This window comes from Oncorhynchus tshawytscha, unplaced genomic scaffold, assembly GCF_018296145.1.
Source record: "Oncorhynchus tshawytscha isolate Ot180627B unplaced genomic scaffold, Otsh_v2.0 Un_contig_4685_pilon_pilon, whole genome shotgun sequence".
NCBI classification, from domain to species: domain Eukaryota; kingdom Metazoa; phylum Chordata; class Actinopteri; order Salmoniformes; family Salmonidae; genus Oncorhynchus; species Oncorhynchus tshawytscha.
The window spans coordinates 193457-216027 of record NW_024609567.1 but is presented as its reverse complement, the minus strand read 5'-3'; the positions used below and the strand labels follow the sequence as shown (position 1 = coordinate 216027).

At 51.4% G+C, this 22571-nt stretch overlaps 1 protein-coding gene across 1 annotated transcript in view; it reads right to left on the bottom strand.

Annotated features, from left to right (window-relative positions):
• The window catches only part of fah (fumarylacetoacetate hydrolase (fumarylacetoacetase)), a 36742-nt gene that overhangs the window by 5638 nt on the left and 8533 nt on the right, over positions 1–22571 (bottom strand). Inside the window, exons 6-11 of the mRNA XM_042315937.1 lie at positions 15896–15993; positions 15705–15757; positions 14679–14778; positions 12640–12770; positions 11484–11559; positions 8190–8236 (exon numbers count right to left, since the gene is read on the bottom strand). Of these exons, the coding sequence (XP_042171871.1) occupies positions 8190–8236; positions 11484–11559; positions 12640–12770; positions 14679–14778; positions 15705–15757; positions 15896–15993 (505 nt within the window). The remainder of the gene's footprint in view (positions 1–8189; positions 8237–11483; positions 11560–12639; positions 12771–14678; positions 14779–15704; positions 15758–15895; positions 15994–22571) is intronic.

Sequence of the window (22571 nt, the reverse complement as noted above, 5' to 3'; positions counted from 1 at the left end):
ACTGCCTCTGACATGACAAATATTAACAACTTAAGAAGATTGAGTGACCTATCCCTTTAATTCAGTAAACACTAATGTATCTCAATGAAGGAAACAATCAATCATCTATTGCTGATTACAAATTATCTATAGGGATAGGTCACTATTTTCTTAAGTCGTTCATATTTGTCATGTCAGAGGCATCACAGTAGTGACCGTGATGTATCGCTAATGTATCTCATCTACAGCTCATCAAAACCCCTGGGCCAGTCCTGCATTCCATAAGAGCTGCATTCCATAAGAGCTGCATTCCATAAGAGCTGCATTCAAATTCAGAAAGTAAACCATATTCCAAATGTTCCTCATTGAAAATAATTGGAATTTTCGTGTACTTACTGAATTGACTGGAATTTAAATGGAATTGCCTCAACCAAGTCACAAACAAGTCTGGAGTAGAACAGTTCGTCTCTGCATTCTAAGTGCACGTTGAGTCAAGTTTGTTCAAGTCAAGTAAAATATATATATATAGATATATACATATATATATACACACACATACACACAATGACTTGTTCAACTACAATATTTTGTCTATTGATTCAGGCTACCAGACAGCCCTTTTCATTATTTTGTCCACTAAATATTTTTGTTATGTAAAACTTCATTTTAATATGGTTCAAAGCTTGCGCCCCGCCCACACGCTCTTACGCTGCGCAAATGTAGCCTGTCATTACAGCCATAAACAGCGATTCATTTTTCAAAGTGCTAGACACAGAAATAAACTGCGTTTTACACCTGCATTTTTAGATGAAAGTCATTCATGTTAGCAGCCAATATCAACTAGGTATATCTTCTAACTCCTCTGGTGTCCAGAGACACCAGGATAATAGGCCTGTATGCAGTGGAGGCACCTTGCCTGTCACTCTGGAGGGCCGCCTGTCTGCACCTTGCCTGTCACTCTGGAGGGCCGCCTGTCTGCACCTTGCCTGTCACTCTGGAGGGCCGCCTGTCTGCACCTTGCCTGTCACTCTGGAGGGCCGCCTGTCTGCACCTTGCCTGTCACTCTGGAGGGCCCTGCCTGTCTGCACCTTGCCTGTCACTCTGGGAGGGCCGCCTGTCTGCACCTTGCCTGTCACTCTGGAGGGCCGCCTGTCTGCACCTTGCCTGTCACTCTGGAGGGCCGCCTGCCTGCACCTTGCCTGTCACTCTGGCCTGTCACTTGCCTGTCACTCTGGAGGGCCGCCTGTCTGCACCTTGCCTGTCACTCTGGAGGGCCGCCTGTCTGCACCTTGCCTGTCACTCTGGAGGGCCGCCTGTCTGCACCTTGCCTGTCACTCTGGAGGGCCGCCTGTCACTGCACCTTGCCTGTCACTCTGGAGGGCCGCCTGTCTGCACCTTGCCTGTCACTCTGGAGGGCCGCCTGCACTGCACTCTGGAGGGCCGCCTGCCTGTCCTGTCACTGGAGGGCCGCCTGCCTGCACCTTGCCTGTCACTCTGGAGGGCCGCCTGTCTGCACCTTGCCTGTCACTCTGGAGGGCCGCCTGCCTGCACCTTGCCTGTCACTCTGGAGGGCCGCCTGTCTGCCTGTCACTCTTGCCTGTCACTCTGGAGGGCCGCCTGCCTGCACCTTGCCTGTCACTCTGGAGGGCCGCCTGTCTGCACCTTGCCTGTCACTCTGGAGGGCCGCCTGCCTGCACCTTGCCTGTCACTCTGGAGGGCCGCCTGCCTGCACCTTGCCTGTCACTCTGGAGGGCTGCCTGTCACTCTGGGGCCGCCTGCACCTTGCCTGTCACTCTGCCTGCATCTTGCCTGTCACATCTTGCCTGTCACTCTGGAGGGCCGCCTGCCTGTCACTCTGGAGGGCTGCATCTTGCCTGTCACTCTGGAGGGCCGCCTGCCTGCACCTTGCCTGTCACTCACTCTGGAGGGCCGCCTGCCTGCACCTTGCCTGTCACTCTGGAGGGCCGCCTGCCTGCACCTTGCCTGTCACTCTGGAGGGCCGCCTGCCTGCATCTTGCCTGTCACTCTGGAGGGCCGCCTGCCTGCCTGTCACTCTTGCCTGCCTCACTCTGGAGGGCCGCCTGTCTGCACTTGCCTGTCACTCTGGAGGGCCGCCTGCCTGCATCTTGCCTGTCACTCTGGAGGGCCGCCTGCCTGCACCTTGCCTGTCACTCTGGAGGGCCGCCTGCCTGCATCTTGCCTGTCACTCTGGAGGGCCGCCTGTCTGCACCTTGCCTGTCACTCTGGAGGGCCGCCTGTCTGCACCTTGCCTGTCACTCTGGAGGGCCGCCTGCCTGCATCTTGCCTGTCACTCTGGAGGGCCGCCTGCCTGCACTTGCCTGTCACTCTGGAGGGCCTGTCACTCTGCCTGTCACTCTGGAGGGCCGCCTGTCTGCACCTTGCCTGTCACTCTGGAGGGCCGCCTGCCTGCCTGCACTCTGGAGGGCCGCCTGCCTTGCCTCACACTCTGGAGGGCCGCCTGCCCTTGCCTGTCACTTGCCTGCACTTGCCTGTCACTCTGGAGGGCCGCCTGTCCTGCACCTTGCCTGTCACTCTGGAGGGCCGCCTGTCTGCATCTTGCCTGTCACTCTGGAGGGCCGCCTGCCTGCACCTTGCCTGTCACTCTGGAGGGCCGCCTGCCTGCACCTTGCCTGTCACTCTGGAGGGCCGCCTGTCTGCACCTTGCCTGTCACTCTGGAGGGCCGCCTGCCTGCACCTTGCCTGTCACTCTGGAGGGCCGCCTGTCTGCACCTTGCCTGTCACTCTGGAGGGCCGCCTGCCTGCACCTTGCCTGTCACTCTGGAGGGCCGCCTGTCTGCACCTTGCCTGTCACTCTGGAGGGCCGCCGCCTGTCTGCACCTTGCCTGTCACTCTGGAGGGCCGCCTGCCTGCACCTTGCCTGTCACTCTGGAGGGCCGCCTGCCTGCACCTTGCCTGTCACTCTGGAGGGCCTGCCTGTCACTCTGGAGGGCCGCCTGTCTGCACTGCCTGTCACTCTGGAGGGCCGCCTGCCTGCACCTTGCCTGTCACTCTGGAGGGCCGCCTGCCTGCACCTTGCCTGTCACTCTGGAGGGCCGCCTGTCTGCACCTTGCCTGTCACTCTGGAGGGCCGCCTGCCTGCACTTGCCTGTCACTCTGGAGGGCCGCCTGCCTGTCACTCTGGAGGGCCGCCTGCCTGCACCTTGCCTGTCACTCTGGAGGGCCGCCTGTCTGCACCTTGCCTGTCACTCTGGAGGGCCGCCTGCCTGCATCTTGCCTGTCACTCTGGGGCCTTGCCTGTCACTCTGGAGGGCCGCCTGCCTGCATCTTGCCTGTCACTCTGGAGGGCCGCCTGCACCTGCACTCTTGCCTGTCACTCTGGAGGGCCGCCTGTCTGCACCTTGCCTGTCACTCTGGAGGGCCGCCTGTCTGCACCTTGCCTGTCACTCTGGAGAGGGCCTGCCTGCCTGCACTCTTGCCTGTCACTCTGGAGGGCCGCCTGCCTGCACCTTGCCTGTCACTCTGGAGGGCCGCCTGCCTGCACTTGCCTTGCCTGTCACTCTGGAGGGCCGCCTGCCTGCACCTTGCCTGTCACTCTGGAGGGCCGCCTGCCTGCACCTTGCCTGTCACTCTGGAGGGCCGCCTGCCTGCACCTTGCCTGTCACTCTGGAGGGCCGCCTGCCTGCATCTTGCCTGTCACTCTGGCCTGTCAGGGCCGCCTGCCTGCATCTTGCCTGTCACTCTGGAGGGCCGCCTGCCTGCATCTTGCCTGTCACTCTGGAGGGCCGCCTGCCTGCATCTTGCCTGTCACTCTGGAGGGCCTGCCTGCCTGCATCTTGCCTGTCACTCTGGAGGGCCGCCTGCCTGCATCTTGCCTGTCACTCTGGAGGGCCGCCTGCCTGCATCTTGCCTGTCACTCTGGAGGGCCGCCTGCCTGCATCTTGCCTGTCACTCTGGAGGGCCGCCTGCCTGCATCTTGCCTGTCACTCTGGAGGGCCGCCTGCCTGCATCTTGCCTGTCACTCTGGAGGGCCGCCTGCCTGCATCTTGCCTGTCACTCTGGAGGGCCGCCTGCCTGCATCTTGCCTGTCACTCTGGAGGGCCGCCTGTCTGCACTTGCCTGTCACTCTGGAGGGCCGCCTGTCTGCATCTTGCCTGTCACTCTGGAGGGCCGCCTGCCTGCATCTTGCCTGTCACTCTGGGCCGCCTGCCTGCATCTTGCCTGTCACTCTGGAGGGCCTGCCTGCCTGCACTCTTGCCTGTCACTCTGGCCTGTCAGGGCCGCCTGCCTGCACCTTGCCTGTCACTCTGGAGGGCCGCCTGCCTGCACCTTGCCTGTCACTCTGGAGGGCCGCCTGCCTGCACCTTGCCTGTCACTCTGGAGGGCCGCCTGCCTGCACTCTGGAGGGCTTGCCTGTCACTCTGGAGGGCCGCCTGCCTGCACCTTGCCTGTCACTCTGGAGGGCCGCCTGCCTGCACCTTGCCTGTCACTCTGGAGGGCCGCCTGCCTGCATCTTGCCTGTCACTCTGGAGGGCCGCCTGCCTGCATCTTGCCTGTCACTCTGGAGGGCCGCCTGCCTGCATCTTGCCTGTCACTGGAGGGCCGCCTCACTGTCTGCTGCCTGTCACTCTGGAGGGCCGCCTGTCTGCACCTTGCCTGTCACTCTGGAGGGCCGCCTGCCTGCACCTTGCCTGTCACTCTGGAGGGCCGCCTGCCTGCACCTTGCCTGTCACTCTGGAGGGCCGCCTGTCCTGCACCTTTGCCTGTCACTCTGGAGGGCCGCCTGCCTGCATCTTGCCTGTCACTCTGGAGGGCCGCCTGCTTGCCTGTCACTCTGGAGGGCCGCCTGCCTGCATCTTGCCTGTCACTCTGGAGGGCCGCCTGTCTGCATCTTGCCTGTCACTCTGGAGGGCCGCCTGTCTGCACCTTGCCTGTCACTCTGGAGGGCCGCCTGTCTGCTGCACACTTGCCTGTCACTCTGCCTGTCACTCTGGAGGGCCACCTGCCTGCATTGCTTCACTCTGCCTGTCACTCCTGGAGGGCCGCCTGCCTGCACCTGGAGGGCCGCCTGCCTGCCTCACTCTGGAGGGCCGCCTGTCTGCATCTTGCCTGTCACTCTGGAGGGCCGCCTGCCTGCATCTTGCCTGTCACCTGCCTCTGGAGGGCCGCCTGCCATGCCTGTCACTCTTGCCTGTCACTCTGGAGGGCCGCCTGTCTGCATCTTGCCTTGCCTGTCATCTTGCCTGTCACTCTGGAGGGCCACCTGCCTGCATCTTGCCTGTCACTCTGGAGGGCCGCCTGCCTGCATCTTGCCTGTCACTCTGGAGGGCCGCCTGCCTGCATCTTGCCTGTCACTCTGGAGGGCCGCCTGCCTGCATCTTGCCTGTCACTCTGGAGGGCCACCTGCCTGCATCTTGCCTGTCACTCTGGAGGGCCGCCTGGCAGCCTGTCACTCTGGAGGGCCACCTGCCTGCATCTTGCCTGTCACTCTGGAGGGCCGCCTGCCTGCATCTTGCCTGTCACTCTGGAGGGCCACCTGCCTGCATCTTGCCTGTCACCTCTGGAGGGCCGCCTGCCTGCACCTTGCCTGTCACTCTGCCTGTCACTTGCCTGTCACTCTGGAGGGCCGCCTGCCTGCATCTTGCCTGTCACTCTGGAGGGCCGCCTGCCTGCATCTTGCCTGTCACTCTGGAGGGCCGCCTGCCTGCATCTTGCCTGTCACTCTGGAGGGCCGCCTGCCTGCATCTTGCCTGTCACTCTGTCACTCTGGAGGGCCGCCTGCCTGCATCTTGCCTGTCACTCTGGAGGGCCGCCTGCCTGCATCTTGCCTGTCACTCTGGAGGGCCGCCTGCCTGCATCTTGCCTGTCACTCTGGAGGGCCACCTGCCTGCATCTTGCCTGTCACTCTGGAGGGCCACCTGCCTGCATCTTGCCTGTCACTCTGGAGGGCCGCCTGGCATCTTGCCTGTCACTCTGGAGGGCCACCTGCCTGCATCTTGCCTGTCACTCTGGAGGGCCGCCTGCCTGCATCTTGCCTGTCACTCTGGAGGGCCACCTGTCTGCATCTTGCCTGTCACTCTGGAGGGCCACCTGTCTGCATCTTGCCTGTCACTCTGGAGGGCCACCTGCCTGCATCTTGCCTGTCACTCTGGAGGGCCGCCTGTCTGCAGTTCATTGCCAACTGGGAAGACCCTTTCTTCCTCACACATATGCTAATAAATTCACCAGAATATGTTAGTTCTACTTCTTCATCCCATAATATTCAAGGCTGTGTGATGTTACAGCTATCTTCAGACATATAGCCAGTTACCACCCAGACTAGGATTATCTGAAATGTGAAAATGATTCATGAAATCACCACGTAGCCTAGCGTTATTGTTCTGGAAAAGATGTGTCCGTAGTAGATTGCTCAACTGTAGATACGTGGTTGACTTTATATGGGTAATATAAATGTAGTCTTACTTTGACCAGGCAAAACCGGAGAAAATGAAATGCTTTCTGAAGACTAATCTGGATAAGAGCCTTTGTGAGCTAATGCAGATCACTGTTCATTGGTCAACAGTCAAGGCGTGCAACTTGATGGTTCTGAAGCACAGATGAGATGTTTTTAGACAATAATTTGGTGTAATACCGTGGGCCTATGCCTGAAACCAGATCAAATAGGCAACGGTATAAATATAAAATGTATGTAGCCAATTAAAATCTGTTTTAAAAATTCAGTTTCATACTCACAACAAACATTCCCTCTAAACTTTTGGGGGTGTGCAGTAGTCTGTGAATGCAGTGTAGCTCACAGAAGAAATATCAGACACGAGATTCCCTCTACTTTCTAGACTTTTCCCTGTTAGTTAACACTATCAACGTTTCCCTTTCCTGTGGCGATTGTGATGGAATCAACACATTAGCCTCTGTCAATGCAACATACTGAAACAAAACTAACCGTGCTAGAGATGATGTTGTAGGCAGAACGCATCACAGTAGGATTCTATTCCAACAACTCAGCCCTACTCTACACAGACCGGCAGCATAACCAATCAGAGCTGCAGGAGGGCCTATATGCAAAATGACCATTGCCATATATGGATCAATGCCATTAACTTTGAACTGGACTGTGTTTACAGCTGTGGTCATGAGTAGATGTGCTTGTTTTGAGATCAAAGCAAGAGCTTCATGTAGTCACGTGTTCATATTCTTTGCTATTTAGTGAGCTATTAGCCCAGTTCTAGATCATTTGTCATCAGCAATAGATGATTGATTGCTTCCTACAAGAACACAAAACATGTACATTTCTAGATATCTTTGAAAAGCAAGACAGATTAACATATATATTTTTGTCTTAAAGGGGCAGTGTTGTATTTTGAGACAGGCTTAAATAAACTAAGTAACCAATAGTCATAGGGTAGCATAGTTTGTCTGATTCTCTGTAATAATGGTATGGGAATAATAATTCATTTGATTTTGTAAAATGGTTTCTTGCATCAAACACAAACATTTTCAGTCACCTCCTTGTCTGAAGGACAAGTGGATAAACAGGTTAATGTCAAGCCCTGCATTTTTTTATGGACTAAAATGAACCATTGGCTGTTACTGTAGGCTGAATGATAGAACAGCTACTTCCATGTTAAAATGTTATGGGATGCATTTTCTCCACTCTGGTAGGCCTCCATTATGATCAAATAGCCAGTGTAGCCTACTTGGCCACTGTTAAAAATATCTTAAAGCAGATACAGCCTCAGTGTTCACAGTAAACATGCACTGGAAGGTGCACAGAATTTTCACAACGTTCAAGTTTGTGCTCATCAGAACTTAAATTATCTCAGTGCCAGAAAAATTGAGGGAACATTGCTCACGACCCCACAAATAAATCCTTCTACGCTTCGAGAAACACTGCTCTACCTCACCAGACCTGTATTAATTGACTGTTTTCTGGTCCAATCAGAGGGCCAAGTGTGCGTTTCACTAGCCAATCTGTTGCTACGTGGAGAGTAGTGTGCACAAAATGAGTGACAAATTATTTAAAGTCATCAGTCTCAAGTCAAACTTGGGTCCCAAGTCTTGAGGCTCCAAGTCGAACTCAAGCCTAAAGTTAATTTATTTTGTGTCGAATCTGAAGTCATCAAATATGTGACTTGAGTCAGACTCGAGACCAAGTCATGTGACTCGAGTCCACAACTCTGCACATTGATGCAACTGTAGTAAACTATCCAAAGTCTACTTCACCAACTGCTTACCTTGAAGTTGGACTTGCATATAGTGGCTGCTTCCTTCATTGCCTCTCCTGAAAAAAACAACCCACAACAGTTGATTGAGACAGGATATCAACACCTGATATACCCCCTCAATAATACCTCAGAATACATAGGAAGAGCAGTGGAGAGAGTCAGTGGAGAGTCATGAGAGGGAGTCAGGACGGAGAGTCAATAGAGAGAGAGTCAGGACAGAGAATCAGGACAGAGTCAGTGGAGAGTCATGAGAGGGAGTCAGGACGGAGAGTCAATAGAGAGAGAGTCAGTGGAGAGTCATGAGAGGGAGTCAGGACGGAGAGTCAATAGAGAGAGAGTCAGGACAGAGTCAGTGGAGAGTCATGAGAGGGAGTCAGGACGGAGAGTCAATAGAGAGAGAGTCAGTGGAGAGTCATGAGAGGGAGTCAGGACGGAGAGTCAATAGAGAGAGAGTCAGGACAGAGTCAGTGGAGAGTCATGAGAGGGAGTCAGGATGGAGAGTCAATAGAGAGAGAGTCAGGACAGAGAATCAGGACAGAGTCAGTGGAGAGTCATGAGAGGGAGTCAGGACGGAGAGTCAATAGAGAGAGAGTCAGGACAGAGAATCAGGACAGAGTCAGTGGAGAGTCATGAGAGGGAGTCAGGACGGAGAGTCAATAGAGAGAGAGTCAGGACAGAGAATCAGGACAGAGTCAGTGGAGAGTCATGAGAGGGAGTCAGGATGGAGAGTCAATAGAGAGAGAGTCAGGACAGAGAATCAGGACAGAGTCAGTGGAGAGTCATGAGAGGGAGTCAGGACGGAGAGTCAATAGAGAGAGAGTCAGGACAGAGAATCAGGACAGAGTCAGTGGAGAGTCATGAGAGGGAGTCAGGACGGAGAGTCAATAGAGAGAGAGTCAGGACAGAGAATCAGGACAGAGTCAGTGGAGAGTCATGAGAGGGAGTCAGGACGGAGAGTCAATAGAGAGAGAGTCAGGACAGAGAATCAGGACAGAGTCAGTGGAGAGTCATGAGAGGGAGTCAGGACGGAGAGTCAATAGAGAGAGAGTCAGGACAGAGAATCAGGACAGAGTCAGTGGAGAGTCATGAGAGGGAGTCAGGACGGAGAGTCAATAGAGAGAGAGTCAGGACAGAGAATCAGGACAGAGTCAGTGGAGAGTCATGAGAGGGAGTCAGGACGGAGAGTCAATAGAGAGAGAGTCAGGACAGAGAATCAGGACAGAGTCAGTGGAGAGTCATGAGAGGGAGTCAGGACGGAGAGTCAATAGAGAGAGAGTCAGGACAGAGAATCAGGACAGAGTCAGTGGAGAGTCATGAGAGGGAGTCAGGACGGAGAGTCAATAGAGAGAGAGTCAGGACAGAGAATCAGGACAGAGTCAGTGTGGAGAGTCATGAGAGGGAGTCAGGACGGAGAGTCAATAGAGAGAGAGTCAGGACAGAGAATCAGGACAGAGTCAGTGGAGAGTCATGAGAGGGAGTCAGGACGGAGAGTCAATAGAGAGAGAGTCAGGACAGAGAATCAGGACAGAGTCAGTGGAGAGTCATGAGAGGGAGTCAGGACGGAGAGTCAATAGAGAGAGAGTCAGGACAGAGAATCAGGACAGAGTCAGTGGAGAGTCATGAGAGGGAGTCAGGACGGAGAGTCAATAGAGAGAGAGTCAGGACAGAGAATCAGGACAGAGTCAGTGGAGAGTCATGAGAGGGAGTCAGGACGGAGAGTCAATAGAGAGAGAGTCAGGACAGAGAATCAGGACAGAGTCAGTGGAGAGTCATGAGAGGGAGTCAGGACGGAGAGTCAATAGAGAGAGAGTCAGGACAGAGAATCAGGACAGAGTCAGTGGAGAGTCATGAGAGGGAGTCAGGACGGAGAGTCAATAGAGAGAGAGTCAGGACAGAGAATCAGGACAGAGTCAGTGGAGAGTCATGAGAGGGAGTCAGGACGGAGAGTCAATAGAGAGAGAGTCAGGACAGAGAATCAGGACAGAGTCAGTGGAGAGTCATGAGAGGGAGTCAGGACGGAGAGTCAATAGAGAGAGAGTCAGGACAGAGAATCAGGACAGAGTCAGTGGAGAGTCATGAGAGGGAGTCAGGACGGAGAGTCAATAGAGAGAGAGTCAGGACAGAGAATCAGGACAGAGTCAGTGGAGAGTCATGAGAGGGAGTCAGGACGGAGAGTCAATAGAGAGAGAGTCAGGACAGAGAATCAGGACAGAGTCAGTGGAGAGTCAGAAGAGATAGTCAAGCCAGTGAGTCAGTGGAGAGTCAAGACAGAGAGTCAGGACAGAGTCAGTAGAGTGTCAGGAGAGATAGTCAAGACAGAGAGTCAGTGGAGAGTCAGGAGAGAGTCTGTGGAGAGTCAGGAGAGAGTCTGTGGAGAGTCAGGGGAGAGAGTCAGTGGAGAGTCAGGGGAGACAGTCAGTGGAGAGTCAGGAGAGACAGACAGGGGAGAGAGTCAGGACAGAGAATCAGGACAGAGTCAGTGGAGAGTCAGAAGAGATAGTCAAGCCAGTGAGTCAGTGGAGAGTCAAGACAGAGAGTCAGGACAGAGTCAGTAGAGTGTCAGGAGAGATAGTCAAGACAGAGAGTCAGTGGAGAGTCAGGAGAGAGTCTGTGGAGAGTCAGGAGAGAGTCTGTGGAGAGTCAGGGGAGAGAGTCAGTGGAGAGTCAGGGGAGACAGTCAGTGGAGAGTCAGGAGAGACAGACAGGGGAGAGAGTCAGGACAGAGAATCAGGAGAGAGAGTCAGTGGAGACAGTCAGTGGAGAGTCAGGAGAGACAGACAGGGGAGAGAGTCAGGACAGAGAATCAGGAGAGAGAGTCAGTGGAGAGAGTCAGTGGAGAGTCGGGAGAGAGAGTCAGTGGAGAGTCAGGAGAGATAGTCAAGCCAGCGAGTCAGTGGAGAGTCAAGACAGAGAGTCAGGACAGAGTCAGTAGAGTGTCAGGAGAGTCAGGAGAGATAGTCAGTAGAGAGAAAGTTAGTGGAGAGAGAGAGTCAGTGAAGAGAGAGAGTAAGTGGAGAGAGCGAGTCAGTGGAGAGAGCGAGTCAGTGGAGAGTGAGTCAGGAGAGAGAGAGTCAAGAGAGAGAGGGTCAGGAGAGAGAAAGTCAGGAGAGAGATAAAGTCAGAACAGAGAGAATGAAGTCTTGGTCGTAAGGAATACAAAGCTCTTAATGGTAAATCATTACCTCCCTTGTGTGTGTGTGCTTAATTACCAAGGCAAGGCACTCATTCACCAACAATTCCTTTTTACTGTGTGTCTGTGCACGTACGTGTGTGTTGTGTGTGTTTGTGTAAAACCCAACATACCTTTCACTGACACAAATAAGTTAATGTTGAAGGTGAAGGCATCGTCATGGCATAGATAAGGGAGGGGCTTTGGATCCTGAAACAGAAAGTGGAAATAGAAGAGCCACAACACTCTTAGAAAAAAGGGTTCTTCAGCTGTCCCATAGGAGAACCCTTTTTGGTTCCATGTTGAACCTTTTTTGGTTTCAGGTTGAACCCTTTTGGATTCCATGTAGAAAATTGAGCCCAAAAGGGTTCTACCTGGAACCAAACAGGTTCTTCAAAGGGTTCTCCTATGGGGACAGCTGAATAACCCTTTTAGATTCTAGATGGTACCTTTTTTTCTAACACAGTGTGGATACTGGCTCTCATTACTAAAAGCTTACCTGAATGGTGGAAATGTAAGTGTTAATGTAAAATACATCCTGACCAACCGTACTATAATGTAATGTTGAAAATACATCCAGACCACCCGTACTATAATGTAATGTTGAAAATACACCCAGACCACCCGTACTATAATGTAATGTTGAAAATACATCCAGACCACCCACAGTATAATGTAAAATACACCCAGACCACCCGTACTATAATGTAATGTTGAAAATACATCCAGACCACCCGCAGTAGAATGTAAAATACATCCAGACCACCCGCAGTAGAATGTAAAATACATCCAGACCGCCCGCAGTAGAATGTAAAATACATCCAGACCACCCACAGTAGAATGTAAAATACATCCAGACCACCCGCAGTAGAATGTAAAATACATCCAGACCACCCACAGTAGAATGTAAAATACATCCAGACCACCCGCAGTAGAATGTAAAATACATCCAGACCACCCACAGTAGAATGTCAAAATACATCCAGACCACCCGCAGTAGAATGTAAAATACATGCAGACCACCCGCAGTAGAATGTAAAATACATGCAGACCACCCGCAGTAGAATGTAAAATACATCCAGACCACCCGCAGTGGAATGTAAAATACACCCAGACCACCCATAATGTAATGTAAAATACACCCAGACCACCCATAATGTAATGTAAAATACACCCAGACCACCCATAATGTGATGTAAAATACATCCAGACCACCCGCAGTATACTATAGGGCAGCAGGACCACCAGGTCTATACTATATTATACTACTATACTGTTTATGTTCTTCACCTGGACAGTGTTGGGCTCAGCGAAGGGCAGCAGGGCCTCCATAGGAACCACCCAGGGTGAGATGGTTGTCCCAAAGTTCTTCCCCAGAAACGGACCCAGAGGAACGTACTCCCACGCCTGGATATCCCTGGCTGGAACACACACAGGAAGAAGAATGGTTACCCTTTATTTTACCATTAGATGTTGAACTGGTATTTACTGAATATTCCTCAGTGGACACACAGATCACAGGTAGGTTTGAATACTATGTAACCTGCCCAGTGATGAGTCCATCCTATGTTGATTGGATGATCGTAGACCAACACAGCTAAAGTACCTGTACTAACAGTACCTGTGCATAGCTTCAAAACCTTGGTATTGTGTAGGTGAAGTTGTGGGATGTTCAACTGAACTACTGGTCTTTTTGACTATTGACAACCCAGGAACTATTCTATGAAATATTGTGTTGAGGGACGTGATAAATGATCATGTACTGTAGTCAGCAGGAAAATCTATTTCAACTATCAGTAGCCCTCTACTCTACATATTAACCCAGGTGGAACCTGGCTCAGACTTACCCTTACATCTGGGAGTCTGAGCAGCAGGGGTGGAAAATGCATCCCAAATGGCACCCTATTCCCTATATAGTGCATTCCCTTTGACCAAAGCCCTTAGAGTGCTAGACACTGAGTGGACAACACATTATGAACACCTGCCTTTTCCATGACAGACTGACCAGGTGAAAGCTAAGATCCCTTATTGATGTCACTTGTTAAATCCACTTCAATTGGTGTAGATGAAGGGGAGGAGACAGGTTAAAGAAGGATTGTTAAGCCTTAAGACAATTGAGACTGTGTGTATGTGTGTTATTCAGAGGGTGGATGGGAAAGACAAAAGATTGAAGTGTCTTTGAACAGGGTATGTCAGTAGGTGCCAGGCGCACTGGTTTGTGTCAAGAACTGCAACGCTGCTGGGTTTCTTCACTTAACAGTTTCCTGTGTGTATCAAGAATGGTCCACCACCCAAAGGACATCCAACCAACTTGACACAACTGTGGGAATCATTGGAGTCGATATGGGATCTGGCAAACGAACAATAAGGTGAAGCCTAGTAGGCTGCGTTCCAAATAGCACCCTATTCCCTACAGTGGTGGTAAAAGTACCCAATTGCCATACTTAAGTAAAGATACCTTAATAGAAAATTAAAAGTGAAAGTCGCCCAGCATTGTACTACTTGAGTAAAAAACTAAAAGTATTTGGTTTTAAATATCCTTAAGTATAAAAAGTAAAAGTAAAAATAATTTCAAATTCCTTATATTTAGCAAACCAGACGGCACACTTGTTTTTTAGATTTACGGATAGCCAGGGGCACACTCCACCACTCAGACATCATTTACAAACAAAGCATTTGTGTTTATCGAGTCCGCCAGATCAGAGGCAGTAGGGATGACCAGGGATGTTCTCTTGAGAGAGAAAGAGACAAAGAGAGAGACAGATCGCGACAGAAAGAGAGAGATGGAGATAAGACGATCTTGAAATCTCAAGGCTACAGTCGAAACCACTCCTCCTCCTGAGATCCTTCTGCCTCATCAATAAAAATAACCTGTCATAAATAAATATGAAATGTTTACACAACATGTATAATGCAGAACTAAATTAAGGAACTTAAGTTAGTGTTATTATGGAAAGTGGATGTTTTTCAATTAGTGTTATTGACGTTAGGATTTTTCATTTACTGATATATCATTTTTGGCTAATGATTCTACTATTGGCTGTTATAGTCGATAGATACATTATTTTGAAAATAAAGAAATACGGTATGGTGCTTATTAATTTATGTCTTAAAGTGAGGTGGGCTGTGTAGGTGTGTGTGCATGCACATACGAGTGTGTAAATAAGTGAGTAAGTGTGTGTGTGTTATCGTGACTTGTGAGTGTTCTCATGAGTGAGTAAGCGTGTGAGTGTGTGTGTAGTTGTTAGTGACTGTGTGTGTACTCATGTGTGGGTGTGTGTGTGTGCATGAGTCTGAGAGTGTATAACTGTGTGTGTGTGAGGCCTTACCACTCCAGTCATTCATTAGCACCATGCCAAAGATATGTTGGTGGGCTCTCTGTATGGGAATGGGCTCACCAAGACGATTACCTCCACCTACAAAGAATGCCTGAGAGAGAAAAAAAGAGCCAGCGAGAGACATAGAGAAAGAGAGCCAGCGAGAGAGAGAGAGAGAGACAGAGAGAAAGAGAGAGAGAGAGAAAGAGAGACAGAGAGGGAAAGAGAGAGAGACAGAGAGCCAGCGAGAGAGAGACAGAGAGAGAAAAAGAGCCAGCGAGAGAGAGAGACAGAGAGCCAGCGAGAGAGAGAGAGACAGAGAGAGAAAGAGAGCCAGCGAGAGAGAGAGACAGAGAGCCAGCGAGAGAGAGAGAGACAGAGAGCCAGCGAGAGAGAGAGACATAGAGAGAGAAAGAGAGCCAGCGAGAGAGAGAGACAGAGAGCCAGCGAGAGAGAGAGAGACAGAGAGCCAGCGAGAGAGAGAGACATAGAGAGAGAAAGAGAGCCAGCGAGAGAGAGAGACAGAGAGCCAGCGCGAGAGAGAGAGAGAGAGAGACAGAGAGACAGCGAGAGAGAGAGAGACATAGAGAGAGAAAGAGAGTCAGCGAGAGAGAGAAAGTGACAGAGAGAGAGAGCCAGCGAGAGAGACAGAGAGAGAGAGAGCGACATAGAGAGAGAGAGCCAGCGAGAGAGAGTGACAGAGAGAAAGAGAGCCAGCGAGAGAGAGAGTGACAGAGAGAAAGAGAGCCAGCGAGAGAGAGAGCGACATAGAGAGAAAGAGAGCCAGCGAGAGAGAGAGAGAGAGAGCGACATAGAGAGAGAAAGAGAGCCAGCGAGAGAGAGAAAGCGACATAGAGAAAGAGAGCCAGCAAGAGAGAAAGAGACAGAGAGAGAAAGAGAGCCAGCGAGAGAGAGAGAGAAATTAGATAAAAGGCAGAGAAAGAGTGTGAGAGAGACAGATCATTGTTTTGTGATGCCATTGATATGAACCATCTCCTTGGTTGTAGTAAAGTGTAGCTATATAAAGTGTATACTGACCATCTCCAGCTCAATGTCCAGCTGCTTGGACTGGCCAAACACAGGAGGCTTAGCTAAGAGAGAACACAATGGAAGAGGAAGACCGTTAGTGAGGGACACAAAAACAAAGTGACACTCGTCTGAGAGGTGTGTGTTTCTCTTTGAATTCAGAGTCTGCTTTGATTTTCAGACTAGGCGTTGTGTTTCATTACATTGGTCGGGTCTCATCTGTCCAGAGGGTCTGCGTATGGGGGTCCCAGACACCACTATGGAAGAGGCCCTGCCATGATACCCCACGGGCAGCCTCAACCTGAGGGACACAATCAGTCAGTCAAACAAACATAATAATCATTTGGGGGGGGTTTATATTTGTCACACAAGTGTTTCTTGCAGATCCCAACTCCCCTAAGACAGCCACAGAGAGTGTGATCACCATTGTCAAGAGCCCCTAGAGACATTGGGGTTAAGTGCCTTGCTCAAGGGCACAGGGACCAATTTTTTTCACCGTATCAGCTCCAGGATTGGAACCAGCAACCTTTTGGTTACTGGCCCAACACTCTAACCTTGAGGCTACCAATCAATTATTCAGCCAGCCAGCCAGTCCAATAAACAGGCAATTAGTCAGTCAGTTAGCCAGCCAGTCAATGTGTCAGTCAGCCAGGCAGCCAGCCAGTCAAACAAACAGCTAGTCAATCAGTCAGGCAATCGTTCAGCCAATCAATCCGTTTGTTTATAGCATTGTACAAATACAGAAATACGGATCCAGAGAGAGTAAGACATGAAGAAAAATGGAAAGAGAGACAGAAAGAAGAGAGGTTCGACATAGAGGTTCCCAACCGTGACAAAGACAACAGCCATATGAACAGCAGCTGTGGTGTCTGAAGGATGGTGCGGTGTTGGACTGCAGACTCACTGACTGACTGACTGGAAGGATGGTGCAGTGTTGGACTGCAGACTCACTGACTGGAAGGATGGTGCAGTGTTGGACTGCAGACCCACTGACTGACTGACTGGAAGGATGGTGCAGTGTTGGACTGCAGACTCACTGACTGACTGGAAGGATGGTGCAGTGTTGGACTGCAGACTCACTGACTGACTGACTGGAAGGATGGTGCAGTGGACTGCAGACTCACTGACTGACTGACTGGAAGGATGGTGCAGTGTTGGACTGCAGACTCACTGACTGACTGGAAGGATGGTGCAGTGTTGGACTGCAGACTCACTGACTGACTGACTGGAAGGATGGTGCAGTGGACTGCAGACTCACTGACTGACTGACTGGAAGGATGGTGCAGTGTTGGACTGCAGACTCACTGACTGACTGACTGGAAGGATGGTGCAGAGTTGGACTGCAGACTCACTGACTGACTGGAAGGATGGTGCAGTGTTGGACTGCAGACTCACTGACTGACTGACTGGAAGGATGGTGTAGTGTTGGACTGCAGACTCACTGACTGGAAGGATGGTGCAGTGTTGGACTGCAGACTCACTGCCTGACTGACTGGAAAGATGGTGCAGAGTTGGACTGCAGACTCACTGACTGGAAGGATGGTGCAGTGGACTGCAGACTCACTGACTGACTGACTGGAAGGATGGTGCAGTGTTGGACTGCAGACTCACTGACTGACTGACTGGAAGGATGGTGCAGAGTTGGACTGCAGACTCACTGACTGACTGGAAGGATGGTGCAGTGTTGGACTGCAGACTCACTGACTGACTGACTGGAAGGATGGTGTAGTGTTGGACTGCAGACTCACTGACTGGAAGGATGGTGCAGTGTTGGACTGCAGACTCACTGACTGGAAGGATGGTGCAGTGTTGGACTGCAGACTCACTGACTGACTGGAAGGATGGTGCAGTGTTGGACTGCAGACTCACTGACTGACTGGAAGGATGGTGCAGTGTTGGACTGCAGACTCACTGACTGACTGACTGGAAGGATGGTGCAGAGTTGGACTGCAGACTCACTGACTGACTGGAAGGATGGTGCAGTGTTGGACTGCAGACTCACTGACTGACTGACTGGAAGGATGGTGTAGTGTTGGACTGCAGACTCACTGACTGGACTGGATGGTGCAGTGTTGGACTGCAGACTCACTGACTGACTGGAAGGATGGTGCAGTGTTGGACTGCAGACTCACTGACTGGAAGGATGGTGCAGTGTTGGACTGCAGACTCACTGACTGACTGGAAGGATGGTGCAGTGTTGGACTGCAGACTCACTGACTGACTGACTGGAAGGATGGTGCAGTGTTGGACTGCAGACTCACTGACTGACTGACTGGAAGGATGGTGCAGTGTTGGACTGCAGACTCACTGACTGACTGAAGGATGGTGGAAGGATGGTGCTGGAGGATGGTGCAGTGTTGGACTGCAGACTCACTGACTGACTGGACTGACTGGAAGGATGGTGCAGTGTTGGACTGCAGACTCACTGACTGGAAGGATGGTGCAGAGTTGGACTGCAGACTCACTGACTGACTGGAAGGATGGTGCAGTGTTGGACTGCAGACTCACTGACTGACTGACTGGAAGGATGGTGTAGTGTTGGACTGCAGACTCACTGACTGGAAGGATGGTGCAGTGTTGGACTGCAGACTCACTGACTGACTGACTGGAAGGATGGTGCAGTGTTGGACTGCAGACTCACTGACTGCAGACTCACTGACTGACTGACTGGAAGGATGGTGCAGTGTTGGACTGCAGACTCACTGACTGACTGACTGGAAGGATGGTGCAGTGTTGGACTGCAGACTCACTGACTGACTGGAAGGATGGTGCAGTGTTGGACTGCAGACTCACTGACTGACTGACTGGAAGGATGGTGCAGTGTTGGACTGCAGACTCACTGACTGACTGAAGGAAGGATGGTGCAGTGTTGGACTGCAGACTCACTGACTGGAACTGGAACTGGGATGGTGCAGTGTTGGACTGCAGACTCACTGACTGACTGGAAGGATGGTGCAGTGTTGGACTGCAGACTCACTGACTGGAAGGATGGTGCAGTGTTGGACTGCAGACTCACTGACTGACTGGAAGGATGGTGCAGTGTGACTGACTGAAGGATGGTGCAGTGTTGGACTGCAGACTCACTGACTGACTGTTGGACTCACTGGGAAGGATGGTGCAGTGTTGGACTGCAGACTCACTGACTGACTGGAAGGATGGTGCAGTGTTGGACTGCAGACTCACTGACTGACTGGAAGGATGGTGCAGTGTTGGACTGCAGACTCACTGACTGACTGGTGCACTGGAAGGATGGTGCAGTGTTGGACTGCAGACTCACTGACTGACTGAAGGATGGTGCAGTGTTGGACTGCAGACTCACTGACTGACTGACTGGAAGGATGGTGCAGTGTTGACTGCAGACTCACTGACTGACTGACTGGAAGGATGGTGCAGTGTTGGACTGCAGACTCACTGACTGGAAGGATGGTGCAGAGTTGGACTGCAGACTCACTGACTGACTGGAAGGATGGTGCAGTGTTGGACTGCAGACTCACTGACTGACTGACTGGAAGGATGGTGCAGTGTTGGACTGCAGACTCACTGACTGGAAGGATGGTGCAGTGTTGGACTGCAGACTCACTGACTGGAAGGATGGTGCAGTGTTGGACTGCAGACTCACTGACTGACTGGAAGGATGGTGCAGTGTTGGACTCACTGACTGACTGGAGACTCACTGACTGACTGGAAGGATGGTGCAGTGTTGGACTGCAGACTCACTGACTGACTGACTGGAAGGATGGTGCAGTGGACTGGACTGCACTGACTGACTGACTGGAAGGATGGTGCAGTGTTGGACTGCAGACTCACTGACTGACTGACTGGAAGGATGGTGCAGTGTTGGACTGCAGACTCACTGACTGACTGGAAGGATGGTGCAGTGTTGGACTGCAGACTCACTGACTGACTGGAAGGATGGTGCAGTGTTGGACTGCAGACTCACTGACTGACTGACTGGAAGGATGGTGCAGTGTTGGCACTGCCACTGACTGACTGGAAGGATGGTGCAGTGTTGGACTGCAGACTCACTGACTGACTGGAAGGATGGTGCAGTGTTGGACTGCAGACTCACTGACTGACTGACTGGAAGGATGGTGCAGTGACTGACTGGAAGATGGTGCAGTGACTGCACTGACTGGAAGGATGGTGCAGTGTTGGACTGCAGACTCACTGACTGACTGGAAGGATGGTGCAGTGTTGGACTGCAGACTCACTGACTGACTGACTGGAAGGATGGTGGATGGTGTGTGGACTGCAGACTCACTGACTGGAAGGATGGTGCAGTGTTGGACTGCAGACTCACTGACTGACTGACTGGAAGGATGGTGCAGTGTTGACTGCAGACTCACTGACTGGACTGACTGACTCACTGGACTGGAAGGATGGTGCAGTGTTGGACTGCAGACTCACTGACTGACTGGAAGGATGGTGCAGTGTTGGACTGCAGACTCACTGACTGACTGACTGGAAGGATGGTGTAGTGTTGGACTGCAGACTCACTGACTGGAAGGATGGTGCAGTGTTGGACTGCAGACTCACTGACTGGAAGGATGGTGCAGTGTTGGACTGCAGACTCACTGACTGACTGGAAGGATGGTGCAGTGTTGGACTGCAGACTCACTGACTGACTGGAAGGATGGTGCAGTGTTGGACTGCAGACTCACTGACTGACTGGAAGGATGGTGCTGTTGACTGCAGACTCACTGACTGACTGACTGGAAGGATGGTGCAGTGTTGACTGCAGACTCACTGACTGACTGGAAGGATGGTGCAGTGTTGGACTGCAGACTCACTGACTGGAAGGATGGTGCAGTGTTGGACTGCAGACTCACTGACTGGACTGGAAGGATGGTGCAGTGTTGGACTGCAGACTCACTGACTCACTGACTGGAAGGATGGTGCAGTGTTGGACTGCAAACTCACTGACTGACTGACTGGAAGGATGGTGCAGTGTTGGACTGCAGACTCACTGACTGACTGACTGAAGGATGGTGCAGTGTTGGACTGCAGACTCACTGACTGACTGGAAGGATGGTGCAGTGTTGGACTGCAGACTCACTGACTGACTGACTGGAAGGATGGTGCAGTGGACTGCAGACTCACTGACTGATGGGAAGGATGGTGCAGTGTTGGACTGCAGACTCACTGACTGACTGACTGGAAGGATGGTGCAGTGTTGGACTGCAGACTCACTGACTGACTGGAAGGATGGTGCAGTGTTGACTGCAGACTCACTGACTGAAGGATGGTGCAGTGTTGGACTGCAGACTCACTGACTGACTGGAAGGATGGTGCAGTGTTGGACTGTGACTCACTGACTGGAAGGATGGTGCAGTGTTGGACTGCAGACTCACTGACTGACTGGAAGGATGGTGCAGTGTTGGACTGCAGACTCACTGACTGGAAGGATGGTGCAGTGTTGGACTGCAGACTCACTGACTGGAAGGATGGTGCAGTGTTGGACTGCAGACTCACTGACTGACTGACTGGAAGGATGGTGCAGTGTTGGACTGCAGACTCACTGACTGACTGGAAGGATGGTGCAGTGTTGGACTGCAGACTCACTGACTGACTGACTGGAAGGATGGTGCAGTGTTGGACTGCAGACTCACTGACTGACTGGAAGGATGGTGCAGTGTTGGACTGCAGACTCACTGACTGACTGGAAGGATGGTGCAGTGTTGGACTGCAGACTCACTGACTGACTGACTGGAAGGATGGTGCAGTGGACTGCAGACTCACTGACTGACTGACTGGAAGGATGGTGCAGTGTTGGACTGCAGACTCACTGACTGACTGACTGGAAGGATGGTGCAGAGTTGGACTGCAGACTCACTGACTGACTGGAAGGATGGTGCAGTGTTGGACTGCAGACTCACTGACTGGAAGGATGGTGCAGTGTTGGACTGCAGACTCACTGACTGACTGACTGGAAGGATGGTGCAGTGTTGGACTGCAGACTCACTGACTGGAAGGATGGTGCAGTGTTGGACTGCAGACTCACTGACTGACTGGAAGGATGGTGCAGTGTTGGACTGCAGACTCACTGACTGGAAGGATGGTGCAGTGTTGGACTACAGACTCACTGACTGGAAGGATGGTGCAGTGTTGGACTGCAGACTCACTGACTGGAAGGATGGTGCAGTGTTGGACTGCAGACTCACTGACTGACTGACTGGAAGGATGGTGCAGTGTTGGACTGCAGACTCACTGACTGGAAGGATGGTACAGTGTTGGACTGCAGACTCACTGACTGACTGGAAGGATGGTGCAGTGTTGGACTGCAGACTCACTGACTGGAAGGATGGTGCAGTGTTGGACTGCAGACTCACTGACTGACTGGAAGGATGGTGCAGTGTGTGAAAGAACTGAAACCGCCCGAGCGCTCCAGTCAATTAGAGAAAACTAATTGTGTCCCTCACACATCATAGGTCACAGTACAGCACCAGGCCGTAGCACGTTTCTCTCTCTTTCTCCCTCTCTATCTTGTTCTCTCACTTTTAATTCTTATTTCATCCTTTCTCTTTTCTTATTTTTCCCTCTCCCTCTTATTCTCTCCTCTTCTATCTCTCTTTTTATTTATCATTTCTTTTTCTCACCGTGTCTCTCTCCAAATAACCACCAGGAGAGATAAAAACAACTCAAACAAGAAAAGCTACATTGTTATCTGAGGCGTTTGACTTCTAGTGGATGTTTTTCAGAGAACCTGACCAATATGGTTAATTAGTGAGTTACTCTGTCTACATCTAATAATATGGTTAGTTAGTGAGTTACTCTATCTACATCTAATAATATGGTTAGTTAGTGAGTTACTCTGTCTACATCTAATAATATGGTTAGTTAGTGAGTTACTCTGTCTACATCTAATAATATGGTTAGTTA